General features: G+C 63.6%; 1 protein-coding gene across 9 annotated transcripts in view; it reads left to right on the forward strand.

Moving 5' to 3' along the window:
- Adarb1 (adenosine deaminase RNA specific B1) overlaps positions 1-10,890 on the forward strand; it is a 125,468-nt gene extending 114,578 nt beyond the window's left edge. For 7 of the 9 annotated variants that reach the window (XM_046438973.2, XM_046438974.2, XM_046438975.2 and 4 more), the window contains exons 10-11: positions 7,633-7,811; positions 10,263-10,890. In XM_046438973.2, coding sequence (XP_046294929.1) covers positions 7,633-7,811; positions 10,263-10,442 — 359 coding nt within the window. In that variant the 3' untranslated portion in view covers positions 10,443-10,890. Of the gene's footprint in view, positions 1-7,632; positions 7,812-10,262 lie in introns of those variants that run through there. The other 2 variants (XM_046438970.2, XM_046438972.2) reach the window with 2 other exon arrangements.
- Positions 10,891-14,371: the final 3,481 nt, after the last annotated feature.

A 14,371-nucleotide genomic window follows, 5' to 3' on the forward strand; every position in this document is an offset into this window, starting at 1 on the left:
GGTCCCCCTTAAAGGCACACCCCTATGACTCAGCCACCCCCCCACAGCCACCACCCCTGGGTCCCCCTTAAAGGCACACCCCTGTGACCCAGCCACCCCCCACAGCCACCACCCCTGGGTCCCCCTTAAAGGCACACCCCCATGACCCAGCCACTCCCCACAGCCACCACCCCTGGGTCGCCCATGAAGGCACACCCCTGTGACCCAGCCACCCCCCACAGCCACCACCCCTGGGTCCCCCTTAAAGGCACACCCCCATGACTCAGCCACCACCCCACAGCACCACCTCTGGGTCCCCCTGAAAGGCACACCCCTGTGACCCAGCCACCCCCCACAGCCACCACCACTGGGTCCCCCTTAAAGGCACACCCCTGTGACCCAGCCACCACCCCTGGGTTCCCCTTAAAGGCACACCCCTGTGATCCAGCCACCCCCCCCACAGCCACCACCTCTGGGTCCCTCGTGAAGGCACAGCCCTGTGACCCAGCCACCCCCCACAGCACCACCTCTGGGTCCCCCTTAAAGGCACACCCTGTGACCCAGCCACCCCCCACAGCCACCACCCCTGGGTTCCCCTTAAAGGCACACCCCTGTGACCCAGCCACCCCCCACAGCCACCACCCCTGGGTCCCCCTTAAAGGCACACCCCTATGACCCAGCCACCCCCCACAGCCACCACCCCTGGGTCCCCCTTAAAGGCACACCCCTGTGACCCAGCCACCCCCCACAGCCACCACCCCTGGGTCCCCCTTAAAGGCACACCCCTGTGACCCAGCCACCACCCCTGGGTTCCCCTTAAAGGCACACCCCTGTGACCCAGCCACCCCCCACAGCCACCACCACTGGGTCCCCCTTAAAGGCACACCCCTGTGACCCAGCCACCCCCCACAGCACCACCCCTGGGTCCCCCTTAAAGGCACACCCCTGTGACCCAGCCACCTCCTGTGGGGTCCACTGGCACAGGCCTTCCCGCCTGGCCCCCACATCTGAAGAGGGAGTGGCCATGCTGAGGGTCCCGCAGCCTCAGTGCCTTGGGGCCCAGGGCCAGCCAGGGCCAAGGCCGCCTGGCCACCCACGGGGGGGCTGAGCTGGGCTGCAGCACTGGCAGAGGTCGGGCCCAGGCCTCTATTCTCGGCCTTGCCCACAGTCGAGCACTCGGCAAAGACACGGGGAGGAACCAGGCCGCCAGCTGCATGCTCTCAGCACCGTGAGTGGACAGCAGCCCTCAGCAGACCTCTGAGGAACACCGCAGGGGACAACCTGTGAGGAACAGACCCAGAGCAGAGACCGCGCCGGGCGCCCCGGCCAGTGCCACGTCTGTAAGTGCAGGCCAGACACAAACCCGAGGTTCTGGGGGAGGTCCATGCCCAGCAGTCCTCGCACCCCATCAGAAGGCCAAAACCAGAGGAAGTGGCCCGACGTGTACATCAACGACGTGCGCGTCCGACTTCGTGAGCCGTGTCGGGATATGGTGAGCGGGACGGGATCCGAGGAGTGCCCTGCGGCTTTCTTGCGGGCCAGGTGGTGTCTAGCGTGGGGCAAAGGGTGAGTCTGAGATGCTCAAGGACTCAGAAGACTCACCCAGCATTCGTGCAGACGCTCTGGCAGTACGGAGAGACTTCCACAGGAGGAGGCGGGACGCAGATCCCGGGGTGGAGAGCACGGCCGGCCACACCCAAAAGGAGCAGTCCTGGAGGAGCTCTAAAGGGTGCTCGCAGAGTGAAACGTCTCCATCCAGCAAACAGCCCGGGAAGCTGGTGGGACGATAGTGCAGGCGAACAGCCAAAGAAAACCCAGGAGAGTGCCTCTCCAGGAAGCCCTCAAAGCTGTTCAGGAAGGAGCGGTCCAGAACCAGCAGAACCAAGGTGTGGCCCAGCAGCTGGCGACAGCGCTCGGAGACCGCATCCCAGGCTCCTCAGGAGCTGTCGAGAGCTGTCACCCAGACTCCCCCAGGGTCCCAGTCCCTTCCTCGACAACAGATGGAAACTCAGAGTTGGCTCTGCGTCCTTAAGATGCAAAGGCCGAAGCTTTGCCCCTGGAAAGGAGAGGAAGCAGCACGTCCCTCGGTTTACTTAGAACACACACAGGAAATGGTGGCAGGGCCCAGCCACTGCGAGGAGGTCACCCCACCAAGCTCTCGGTCCCAGAAATCGGGAAAAGAGTGAACAAGTTGACAGAAGATACGGGAAAAAAACAGGAATGGGAAAGCAGGAGGGCAGGGTGGATGTACAGGAAACAGGGAGAAGGATCCAGATCCACCAGTCACACCAGAGGCACTGACGGGAAAGGGCCAAAGAGGCTCCGGCCGCCGGGCGGTCGGCGTGACTCACGGCGAGAGCAGAGGGAATGGCGGCTCGCCTCCGGGTCGGGGAGCAGGGTTTCTCTTTCTTTCTTTCTGATTTTTTCATTTGTAGCGACACCTGCCTTTATTTTGTTTATTTCTATGTGGTGCTGAGGATGGAGCCCAGGGCCCCACACGCGGCAGCAAGTGCTCTGCCCTGAGCCCCGGCCCGGCCCCGGGGGAGCAGGGTGCAGCAGCACTGTGTGTCCGGCCCTGGGCCTCACAGACTTCAGACTCTGAGGACAGTCAGTGGCCGAGCGGGTTTCAGGGCAGACCTTGGGCAGGTGTCGGCAGGTGGACTGTCCCCAGCACACGCAGGCGGTCCCGCCAGCTGTCTAGGGACACGCCAGCCCCTCCAGGGACTCCGCAAGCTGTAGGAAGGCGGCTGGCCTGACCGTGATCCCAAAGCTGGACAAAGCACGAGCTGAAAGCCAGCCAGGGGACGGCTTCCCCGCACGTCGAGGTCAAGGCTCGACTCTGGTGGACACTGCAGACCAAACCCTCAGGGGCCTGGGCAGCCGAGCACCTTTTCACCTGCTGACTGCTCTTCGGCGGCCTCCTCGGTGACGGTTTGGACCTCCCGCGCTGTCATCGGGCTCCTTGACCTCACCACCCGTCCGAGACCACTTGCCCATTTTCTGGATACAAGTCCTTGATCACATAAACGGCTGCAAAACGGCTTTCCAGCCAGATGTGTCTCCAGCCCTCTTGACAGTGCTCACCCAGGCCCGGGGTGTGACTCCAGTCACGTCCAGAGTCGCCAGAGTTCTCCCTGAGGGTCACGTCCGTCTGCGCCGCGGGTGCCGTAGGCTGAGGGGCTCCGAGTTGCCGTTTCTAACAGGACTGTATTCCAGCAGAGCGGGTGGGTGAAAGTCCCCTCTCTCTTGCCCTGCAGTCCAGAGGTCTCTGTGCCTGTGGCCCCAGGTGGACACCTGGTCTCAGGCTCCTCCCCACCGGGCTTGTCTGTCTCCTTGGACCCTCAGCTGAGGTGTGCAGCCCGCTCTGGATGGCAGTGTGTCCACCCTGTGAGTCCAGCTTGTCTGGGCTCCCCAGATCCTTTGCCTTCCGCTCCCAGGATCGGCACGAGGCGGCTGATCTTGGTGGGATTGCCGACTCTGTGGGTCTCTGACGAGGACTGCGTGGTGACCCGGAGTCTCCCAGTTGATCCAGGCCACCGTCACGCACCTGGCTTGCAGGGGATGCTGCACACCCTCGGTCAGATTTGAGTCCAGGTGGCTCACTTCCTGGGCTGTGCTGAGGGCCACACAGCCGCCCATCCACCGCTGACCAGCTGCCATGAACTGGTGTGCACAGGTGGCCCTGGGGCCCTGCCCTCCTCCTTTCCTGCTGTCCTGCTGTCCTGGATAGACCCAAAGCCTGCGTGGGGACATGCACTTGGACAGCCTGGTCTCGCGAGTGGCCTAGGGAGGAGCCAGCCTGGACCGCTGCGTGCTGTGTCAGCTTGGCCTCCTGCAGGGGTCCTGCTCAGGCTTGGGGATCTTCTTCTGTTCCTGGTTTGCCAGGGTGAGAAGCCGTGAACGGGAGCTGTGTGCGCTTCCCAGCTCTGAGGCTGTCGTGTGCTCACTTCTCAGTTTTTTTTACCCAAGCTCCTGGCAGCTGGCAGCAGCACCCTGCTCTGTGCTCGCTGGATCCTACCTGCTGGCCTCTCGGGTGTCTCTGCCCCGAGGTGCTCTGTCCCTGGGGACGCTGGACTGTGGGCGAAGTGGGTGAGACACACGTCCCCCCAGGTTTTCTGGAAGTGTTGGGTAGCTGATGTGAGCACTTCCCTGAGTGATGGTAGAATTCTCCAGTGAAGCCATTGGGCCTGGGGTTTGCTTGTGAGGAAATTTAGCTGTAGATTCAGTTTCTAAAATACAGGACTGTTTTTTGCTCACCTTTTTCTTCAGTTTGGTGACCCACAACTTCCTGAAAGTGGCCATTCCATCTGACTGGCACCTTCTTGGAGGGCAGTGCCTTGCTGTTGCTTGGAAGATGTGTGTGGCCCTCAGTGTGGTCAGTGTCTCCTGTTCCCAGGTCACTGTTGTGACCCCTCTCCCTGCCTGTCTGGCTGAAGGGTCACCAAGTCCTCTGTCACCTGAAGAACCAGCCCTGGTTTTGCTGGTTCGCTGCTGCCTTCCGCCGGCCCTCGGGCGACGGCTCCTGCTGGCTGTCCAGGACGCCTGGGGGTGGTACTGGTCAGGGCTCTCTAGAGGGACAGAATCAACAGGAAGGATGACTACAGAGGGGGACTTATCAGGCTGGCTCACGTGACCAGAAGCTGGACAGTCCAGCGTGGCCATCTGCAGGCTGGAGAGCGGGGAGAACCCGTAGCTGCGCAGTCCGAGAGGCTGAAGCCCCAGAACAGGGGCCACCGGTGCTGCTGTCTGAGACCCAAGCCTCCTGGAGAATCTCGGCAGAGGCCCCTTTGGAAGAGTGAAGAAGGGAGAGTCCGGTTCCTAGAGGGACCGCAGCAGCACAGCAGGAATCGAGGACCCCTCAAGAAGAATGGGCTGCGTCTGCTGGGCTGCCTGGTCTTCCACGTTCCACCCCATCCAGGCCACCCTCCTATTGGGCGGTGCTGCCCACACTAGGAGGGCCTCCACTTCAGTTGGCTGTCCCACGTGCCAGTCACTCCTGGACACGCCCTCACTGGCACACCCAGAACCTCTGGATCCTCCTCTCTCAATCCAATCAGGTTGACCGTTCAGATTGACCTACTCTGCCCTTGCGCAGCCTCTCCTGGGCTCTGAGTGCTGGGCGGCTCCCAGAGCTCTCTTGGCTCTAACTACCCGTCCTCACCTCTCCTCTGTCCAGGACTGGGGTTCCGCAGCTCTGCAGTTAGGATCCCGTTCCCCCGAGGCCGTCTCCTTTCTCCCTGCAGGAGCCTGTGTTCTGAGACGGCTGTGTCTGTGTCCTGGCCTCCTGAACTCTCTCTTAATTGCTGAAGCACCTGGTCTCTTTGTGATGTCCCTTTATTTTAAGCTGTTTCCTACTAAAAGCAAGTCCTGTCGGCATGTGGGTTAGGACCTTGCCCCATGCCACCAGTGGCCATCCTGCCTCCTCTCTGAGGTCCGTGGACCGTAGGCCCTGTTGTGGTCACTGAGGTTGCTGGGTTTCGTCAGGCCAGATTCTGGGACCCCAGAGACCTCCAGGAGCCGAGTCCGATGAAGCACACCAGAGTCTTTATTGCAAGCTCGAGCCTGGAGTCACAACCGTTCCCGACGCAGCGGTCCCAGGGAGTGAGTGCCGGCCCTTAGTCAGTGAGGATTTATAGGTTTTGGGGGGATACTCTACGTGTCACCACATCACACAGCAAATCATTGCACACTGCGGGAAAGTCAAACACAACTCTTAACATGGATCAGTGGCGGGAACAAGTTGGGTGGTGATTGGTTAGTTCACATGGTGGATACCTTTGAACTGATTGGTCTAGGCCGGAGAGGTTGCAAGAGTGTGTGCTAAACTGCAGGGTGGCCTGATCACGTTACCAGTCTCAAACCCCTGGGGGCCCTGGCATTTCAGGTGTCTCCCATGTCACCTGGTGGGTGGTTGCGGTGGCCTGGGGCATTCTTTTGGTCTTTCCAGGAACTTGCCTTTGCTGAGTCAAGGACCTCTGGTGTGGACAAATGACTCGGCAGGTAGCTGTGTGCCTAGGAACGGGTTTTCCAAGGACAGGGCCACCCCCCTCCTGGGACAGGCCCTGCTCTGAGGTACAGGCTGGTTTTCAAAACGGAGTCCCCCGAGTTCCGAGTTCCGCCGTTTGGCTCTCTCCTGCCCCTCACCTGCTCTCAGCTGTCTCTCCCCGTCTCTGAGGAGACTGATGCGTGCGCTCCATTTGGTTCCCTCTGACGCTCAGCTCTTTGTTCTGTGGGTTTGCAGGTCTGTGGGGTGCCTCGCTCACCGCGCTCCACCTGACGCCGCACGGCCTCCTGCACGGTGACCCACACAGGCTCCTTCTCCGGCCTGCTGTGTGGTCCTGCACCGTCTTCTTGTGTTAAGATCCCACTCCAGGGCTGGGCCGAGGCTCCGGGGTCCAGCACTGTGCAGCACCATGGGGCCAGGGGCCCCTCCTCAGCCCCACTTAGAGATACATAAGTAAAGGCACGTGTCCAGCTACCCCTGAGAAGTGGGTATCGGTTTGAAACCCCACGTGCCGTTTTTGTTTGGGCGGTCAGTTTTTAAGGGCATTCAGTGACCTGGGGACGCTCTCCTAGGCCTGTCCTGTAGCTGCCCTTTCCTCTGGCCGGACACACACTCTCCGGCCTTCCTGTGGCGGGTCCTTCTGAGGGTGGGTGGCCCCGCTGTGTCTGGAGGGTCTCACTTCCGACATGTGCTTGGCTGCGACTTTGGAGGCCGCCTTTTAATCTTCTTCCTGGCCCTGGGGAGATGTTGTTTCCTGTCAGGAGTCTGCGCTCACCTGCTGCCGGCACACCGTGACGCAGCTCCGCGGGGGGCTGAGGCAGGAGGGTGGCAGGTCCAGCCTGGGCACCTCAGCAGGACGCCGTCTCAGAATACAGACTGCAGGGCCGGGGAGGCAGCTCACGGCGAGCACCTGGGTTCAGTGCCCGCTACTGCAGAGAGAGGCCGGAGGGGAGGAGCCGGCGGTCTCCCGGCCGTGTCCACCTGTGCTGTGCGGAGTGCTTTTCTGCGATGCTCTTTCTCATCTGTTCTACCTTGTGCTGCTGGGGATAGAGCCCAGGGCTGTCCTGCCACCGAGCCACGTCCCCAGCCCTGTTTTCTTATTTTGAGGCAGGGCTTGCAAGTGGGAAGCCACTCGCTGAGAGCCGTGGCTCCTCTTCCACTGGGTGTCGTGCCTGGGGACCGGTGTGGCCTGGCGCCTGGCCTCTGGGCAGCAGGGGCACACGGGGCGGGCTCCCCGAGGAGTACTCAGCCAGCTCTCTTGGCAGCACCTGAGTTAACCACGAGTGGCTCCTACCCCTGCCCGCAGGCTGCAAGGTTTCCAGCCCTGTTGGCCCACGTGGGCTGAGGCTCCGTGGCAGGCAGCTGTGGCTCAGGCGACTGGTGGCCCGTGCCCTGTCACCGACCAGTGTGCCCCCAGGGTCTGCTGCAGGTTCTTGGCTCGCTGCTTGCCTGGGCCCAGAGCGCGGTGGCAGCGGAGGTGTGGTGTGCCCCTGTGACCAATGCCTGGTCCACACACGTCCCTCTGCAGATGGCACTCTGCCGGCGCTGCCCTATGACTGTGTGTGAGCAGCCAGCTGCTCCGGACGTCCCCTCCTGTCCCCGGACGTGCTCACAGGCTCACGTCGCCCTCTGTGACTGCTTCGTTCCAGGCATTAGCAACGCAGAGGCGCGGCAGCCGGGCAAGGCGCCCAACTTCAGCGTCAACTGGACGGTCGGTGACGGCGCCCTGGAGGTCATCAACGCCACCACGGGGAAGGACGAGCTGGGCCGCCCCTCGCGCCTGTGTAAGCACGCGTTGTACTCTCGCTGGATGCGTGTGCACGGCAAGGTACTGAGGTGCCCTCCCCGCACTGCGCGCTCGCCCCGGCCTGTCTGGGTCCCCCGTCCTCGTGCTCACCCCACGCGCTTCCCGGGAGGACCGTCTGGAACCCTCTCTGTTCCTTCCCGTCATGTTTAGCCTGGAAGAGGGTCCTCAGCTCCCAGAGCTCAAAGCTGCTTCAGAGGCAGACCCCTCCTTCACTGCCACCAAACCCAGGCCTTGCCCCTGGGCTGCCGAGGGAGGGCGTCGCTGGCTCGTCACCACTGTGACAAAACACCTGAGACAAGTCAGCTTGAAGAAAAAGCTCATTTCACCCCAAGGTCTCAGGGTCTGCTTCGGCCCGTGACAAGGCACATCATGGAGGGGAGCACAGGGCGGAACCGAGGTGCTCGCCTCAGGGCAGCTGGGAGCAGGGACAGAGCAGAAGTGCCAGGTGCCACCGTCCCCTCACACACCGAGTGCACACCCAGTGACCTCACCCCTCCCGTAGTCCCCGCCTGTCCAGGCCGCTCCACCTCCCCCTGCGGCTGGGCTTTGGGAGACATCCCAGACCCAAACCGTCCTGTCCTGCCTCAGGCTCCACCCCCAGGGTCCCCAGGTCTTGACTGTCCCAGCTTTGCCACAGAGCCCAGGACTGAAGCTTCTTAGTGGTGAGCCTGCGGCGTCGAGCAGAAAGCCACCTGTCCTCGTGCAGAGGTGGGCCAGGCGCCGGCAGACATGCCTGTCCAGGGGGAGGAGGGCGGGCGGCACAGGGAGGCATCAGGCCAGGCAGGACCGACCCTGGCAGGCCCACCCCGCGTCCTGTAGACGGGCCTGTGGTGACAGGCGAGCTCCCGGGGCACGGGAGGCCTGCCCCAGCCTCGGGCAGCTCTGCTCTCTGCCTGCAGCTGTGCTTGGCAGACGCTGCCCACCCCTGGCCTCTCTGACGTCCAGGCCCCCCCGCAGCCTCAGCTCAGCCTGACACGCCCTCGGGGCCTGCTGCGCAGACCTCCGCCACACGCCGCCTGGCCGCCCGGCTGGCCTCCCACCTCTCATGCGGCCCCTCCGTGCCCACAGAACCAGCGTCACCAGGGGGCCCCAGGGTCTGGCAGGCGAGAGCCTTCACTGGGCCTTCTTGGACTCTGGCTGCAGTGACCCGAGGCAGTGTCCCTGAACTCAGGGGCATTAATCACAGAAAAACGGCTGAGTGGCCTTGTGTGAGCGGGCACCCGGGGCTGTCCCCCGGTCCTGGGGTCCCTGGGGTCCCTGGCACTGGTGAGGTACTTGGCTTCTTTTTAATGGCTGTAGTCTCTCTAGCCAAGGTACCGTCCCTGCCACCTTGAGACCTGCTCCTTTTGTGGCAAAGCTGCAAGTTTTAAGACTCTCTGCTCTGCTTTCGCTCCCAGTTCCTACTGTGAATCTGACCACAAGTGTCCAGCAGCCCCATCCCACCGCCTGACGGCTGTGCTGCCTCGGATCCCTCCGCCACATACACTGGGTCCCCACTCGGAGCCTCAGGGCATGACTCTAGCACGGTGGCCCTGGGTCCAGGCCCGCAGGGTCCTCTCCAGCAGCACAGCCTGGCTCTCCAGGTCCCCCGGTGCGCTGCCTCCGGCCCCCAGCTGCCGTCAGGCTCTGCCCACGATGTTGGGGCACCTCAGCCCCGTCTCGCAGCTCTCCTAGGTCCCTCCCGCTGGCCGTCCCAAGGCAGCACACCTAGGGCAGAGCGTGGCAAGGAGCCTGTTCACCTCATGGTGACCATGGCGGGAGGGGCCGCAGGGAGGGCAGCGAGGAGCAGGTCTCGCCACCCCCTCTAGGCAGCCCCGGGACCCAGCTTCCTCCCACAGCACCAGAGGCTGGGGACCCAGGCCTCACCATGTGGCCTTTGGGGCCATCTCAGATCCAAGCCGTCCCGCGAGGAACTCATGTTGGTGCTCAGTGCTGACGACAGGGATGGAGGGCCAGCCTCCGCCCCCTGTCCTCTCGGCTGCGCTGCCTGGACTCTGCTGAGCCCTCCGCCCAGAGCCCCACAGCTCTCCTCTGGGCCACAGGGCCCTGTTCCCAGGATCCGCCCTGATGTGTGGCCAGTGACCCTGAGATTTCGTTTCCGTCAAGCACGGAACACTGAGACAGGGGCTCAGATAGAAATTGCCCCTTGGCACCCAGGACGGGCCTGTGCGCTGCAGCTCAGCCACCAGGGACCCCTGGCCCTGCAGGGCAGTGAGGTGTCCCTGTGGTCACCGACACCCAGCACAGGAAACAGCTGGTCTGCCAGAAGCCTGGCCCCAGAACCCGGGGTTTGTAGTGGGCTCCTTGGTGGGGACGCTGCGGAGCCCTGGCCTGTTTGCTGTAGGAGCTGTCCCCCTGGCTCCAGGGCTGTCCCCCCGGCCAGGGTGGTCCTGGTGCCTGGTGGTCAGAGCTCTGCGCGGGGTGGCGTGTCGGTCCCGCAGGGCGCCTCTCACGCTCCCTTCTCCTCCGCAGGTGCCCCCCCACTTGCTGCGGACCAAGATCATCAAGCCCACCACCTACCACGAGTCCAAGCTGGCGGCTAAGGAGTACCAGGCCGCCAAGGCCCGTCTCTTCACCGCCTTCATCAAGGCTGGGCTGGGCGCCTGGGTGGAGAAGCCCACGGAGCAGGACCAGTTCTCCCTCACGCCCTGACCCGTGGGCCCAGCTCAGGGTGCAGGGCTGTCGGCCCCACACTATCCCGAACCTCCCGTCTGGACTGGGGCAGGCTCACAGCCCGGTAGGGCCCAGGGACACTGTGTCCTGCACCATCCCCGAACCTCCCGTCTGGACTCGGGCAGGCACACAGCCTGGTGAGGCATGGGCCAGGGACCACTGGCGTCACGCACCCGACCAGGGCAGGTGTGGGGCTGTGGGGTGCCGGGCATCTCACATCTGCACTGGGACAGGTGCCACTCATGTCCCCTCCTGAGTCATCCAGTGACTGCTTCCAATTCCAGTTTACGTTAGAGATCGAGTTCTACTGAGTAGGGCTTCCTGAGTGTAGGAACGTAGACACGGCTGCGTGTGAGATCCTTGAATAAATAATTTATTCAGAGCTAGGAATGTGGTTTATAAAACAAGAAGTAAATATGTCAGGTCACTTTGATGCCACATTATTTTAATTGTAAAACGTGGGGGTGGAGGGGGAGGGTGGGGCCTGGAGTGGATCCCCGAGGGGCACGCAGGCCTCCCTGGTGGGGCCTCAGTGCCCAGTCCTGCAGGATGTGACCCCGGCTGGCTCCTCCGCTGCCTCTGGAAGCTTCCGTACTCCTGGGTGGGATCATGGGAGCCTTCCTCAGTTCACTCTGGATCATCAAGATGAAGCATGTCCAGCGTCCTTTGCTGGCTGATCATGTGGGTCTTGGAGCCTTTGTGGACGGAGGGGACCTTGGGCGGCTGTGCGAGAGGAGCCTGGGCCCCATGCTCCCGGCCAGGCCCTCGCAGGGAGGGAGCCGCGTGCCCAGGTGGACTTGGCCCTCGGCACTTCAGTCCCCCCTCCGGCCTCATCAGAGACACTCCTGCAGCTGAGCTGGCAGCCCTGGGGCTGGTGGGCACCAGAGGCTGAGGTCGGGCAGCGCAGGGGCGAGCGCTGCCGGTCCCCGGGTGCTGCGCCGGGAGCCTCTGGGCAGGAGCAGCCAGGGCCCACCTGGACCTGCACTCGGAGGCTGCACAGGTGCCTTGGAGCTCCAGGACTAGAGGGCAGGGGCCTGTCTGCTCCAGAGGGGCACCAAGGGGCCTTGGGGCCACGGCAGTGGCAGGCCCAGACCCGCAATGCCACGCCCAGGCATGAGGCCTGAGTGGCACCGGGCTGTCCACCTTGCTGTTGGTGCCCTGTGAGTAGGGAGCCAGGGAGCAGGGCGTGGCTGCGGTGACCAGGCTGAGAGCTGAGTGCGCTGCCTGGGGACACGGGCCTGTCTGCAGGGCTCACTGCCCACGGCTCCCGTCCCCTGGGCTCGTTCCGCATGGCGGGAGGGACACAGCCAGGTGCAGTGGGCACGGACAGGCCCACCCCAGCTCCCGCTGCTGGTCTCAGACCCGCTGCCCTGCTAGGCAGTGCTGGGTCCCCCTTGCCCCCGCAGGAGCCGGGGTCTGGGGGCTGTGTCCTGGGGCAGGCTCCTGTGCACTCCAGGGAGCACGGCCGTCCCCTCGTCTGCCAGAGGCATCGTCCTCGGGGGGACTGGAGGTGAACTCAGTCTTTTGCGGTGGCCTTCTGGCCTTGGAGTCCAGCAGGAACACGTCCCACACGCAGTCACACACCGTGGGGCTGGCTTCACGCTGCCCTCCGGGGGCACTCCTGCCATGTTGGCCCTGGCCGTCCAGCCCTTGATCTGGACCTGCAGGCTCACAGGATCTGACACAATCAGGGACTTGATTTTTTGAGAAAAAAATCTTTGAGTTCTGACATTTTGACAGTGGGGGGCGGGGTCTCTTCTGCTTGTGAGGGACCCCTGAAGTGCTGTGCCACACTGTCCCCCCGGGATGCTCAGGGACGGCTTTGCCAGGGCAGCTGGCTCAGCAGTGGGAGGGCGTGTGGGAGTCTCAGGTGGGCCACATGTTCTGTGTGGATGGCCGCAGTGGTGGGGCAGGGCTGGCCGTTGGCACCCGTGCCGTGGCCCCAGGCAGTACAGTCTCCAGCCAGGGATGCCAAAGAATCGCAGCTCTGATTCAGGTCTTGATCGTCCATCACCCTTTCCTGTCTTGTGACCACACAGTGGCTTCATCTCAGTGTGTGAGTGGCGGCCCCAGCCTGGGGCGTCACACCTGTCAGAGGTCGCTGCGGCCGTGAGGCCGTCCCCTGCAGCCCCGCGGGAGCAGCTCCGGGTGCGGGTGCTGGAGAGCGGCTGCCGGTGGGCTGTGCACGGGTGTGGGCAGTGGTCTCCACTCCTGAGGCACGCACCAGAAACGCCAGCAGGAGAAGCAAAGTGAGGTCACTTTCTTGTCCCCAGGTCCAATCCCTCTGTATCAGCCCCAGAGTCCGCGTGGCCAGGGCAAAGGACCTGGGTTTGGGGTGCACCTGCATCTCCCCTGGTGCCCAGGCCCGTGGAGGTGGAGGCTCTGCTCGAGGCTGGCGGGCTGCTTGGCCGGTCCACGCTGGCGCTCTGGGGTTCCTGTGATGCCAGGAAGTGAGGCGGTGGCCTCTGGCCTGCCAGGCGGGCGGGTCTCGGTGGCGTGGGCCCAGCCTGCTGGACGTGAGGTGTGGTGGTGAGGTGGCCCCTGGCCCCTGGCCCCGCAGGCACCTGCTCCGCTGCTTGCTGTTGGAGGAGGGGCGCCGCGGGCGTGGTCCCCACAAGCCGGTGGCTGAGGCTCAGACGCCATGGGAGTGTGCTCCAGCAGGAGCTGTTGCCAGGGTGTGGCCCTCGTGTCCTCTGTGTGTGTCCTGTGTATGCCACACGTCCCCTGCATGAGCTTCCTCCCTCTGAGGCCGGCCGAGCTGAGCATGAGACGCTGTCCCACAGACAGAGGGTCTGAGATGTTCTCAATAAAAACGACCTGTTTCCGCAGACGGTGTGCTGGACTTTGTGCCTCTCCACCCTCCGGGCAGCAGGGCTGGCGCCCACCCCACCCAGGGCCACCCAGCCCCAGGTGGTCTTGGTCTCGGCCTCGGCCTCCACTCCACATGCAAGGGGGCCCCTCCTGGACCCCGCAGGGAGGGCTGAAGACCTTGGGGTGGGGTGACGGCAGTGTGGCCAGTGGACGGGGAGAGCCTTGGCCCTCGACAGGATGACCGTGGGATCCCAGGGGCCGCTCACTCCCGGACCACGAGGAAGCAGAGGAGGCCCAGTGCCCAGCTGTGTCTCAGGAGGCAGTCTCCAGAGGACCTGGGTCAAGACCTCAGTGGGAAATGGCTGCAAAGCCGCGTCATATAGAGGCCCTGGTCTCAACATACACCCTGACCTCCCCTGGGGAGCCTCCAGGAGGACGGAGTCTGGTGGTGGTCTGGGGGGGGTGGCAGGGGTCTTCTGCTGGCTGCCATTTCCATGGCTAACGGGGAGGGCGTGGAGGAGGGTGGCACCCAGTGACTGCGGCTGCAGCCCACAGCCGCCCGCTGTGCAGATCGGGACTGATGTGTGGGGAGACCCCACGGGCACCCAGCTGTCCAGGGCCTCCTGGCACACACCCTTCCTCTCCGGGCACCAGGGCCACTCGGCTCTGACACTTGACAGAATTAATGAAGGAAGGGCTGGGCTCAGCCAAGGGGCTCAGGGCAGAGCCTCACCTTCCAGGCAGGAGGCCCCGGGTCCCATCCCCAGCGTCCCCAGGGGAGGCCCCGGGTCCCATCCCCAGCTCTGCAGGTGTGTTGGCGCACACTGCAGTCCCAGCTCCTCGGGGGGCTGAGGCAGGAGGATGGAGAGTTGGAGGCCAGCCTCAGCAACTTAGTGAGGCCCTATCTCCAACAATAAAAAGGGCTGAGGGTGTGCCGCGGTGGTAGAGCGCCAGCACCCCCACATACACACAAAAGATGAGGGTTTTTTAAAGATTTCTGACTTAGTGTCCAGCACCTGGGAGCACTGAACACCTGGACAAGTCTTTGGTCACTGTCCTCACTGAGCACGTCACCTAAGCACTTGCCTGCTTCTTCC

The sequence above is a fragment of the Marmota monax genome, unplaced genomic scaffold (assembly GCF_021218885.2).
Source record: "Marmota monax isolate L192 unplaced genomic scaffold, Marmota_monax_Labrador192_F-V1.1 WCK01_AAM20220418_F8-fsc00125, whole genome shotgun sequence".
NCBI classification, from domain to species: Eukaryota; Metazoa; Chordata; class Mammalia; order Rodentia; family Sciuridae; genus Marmota; species Marmota monax.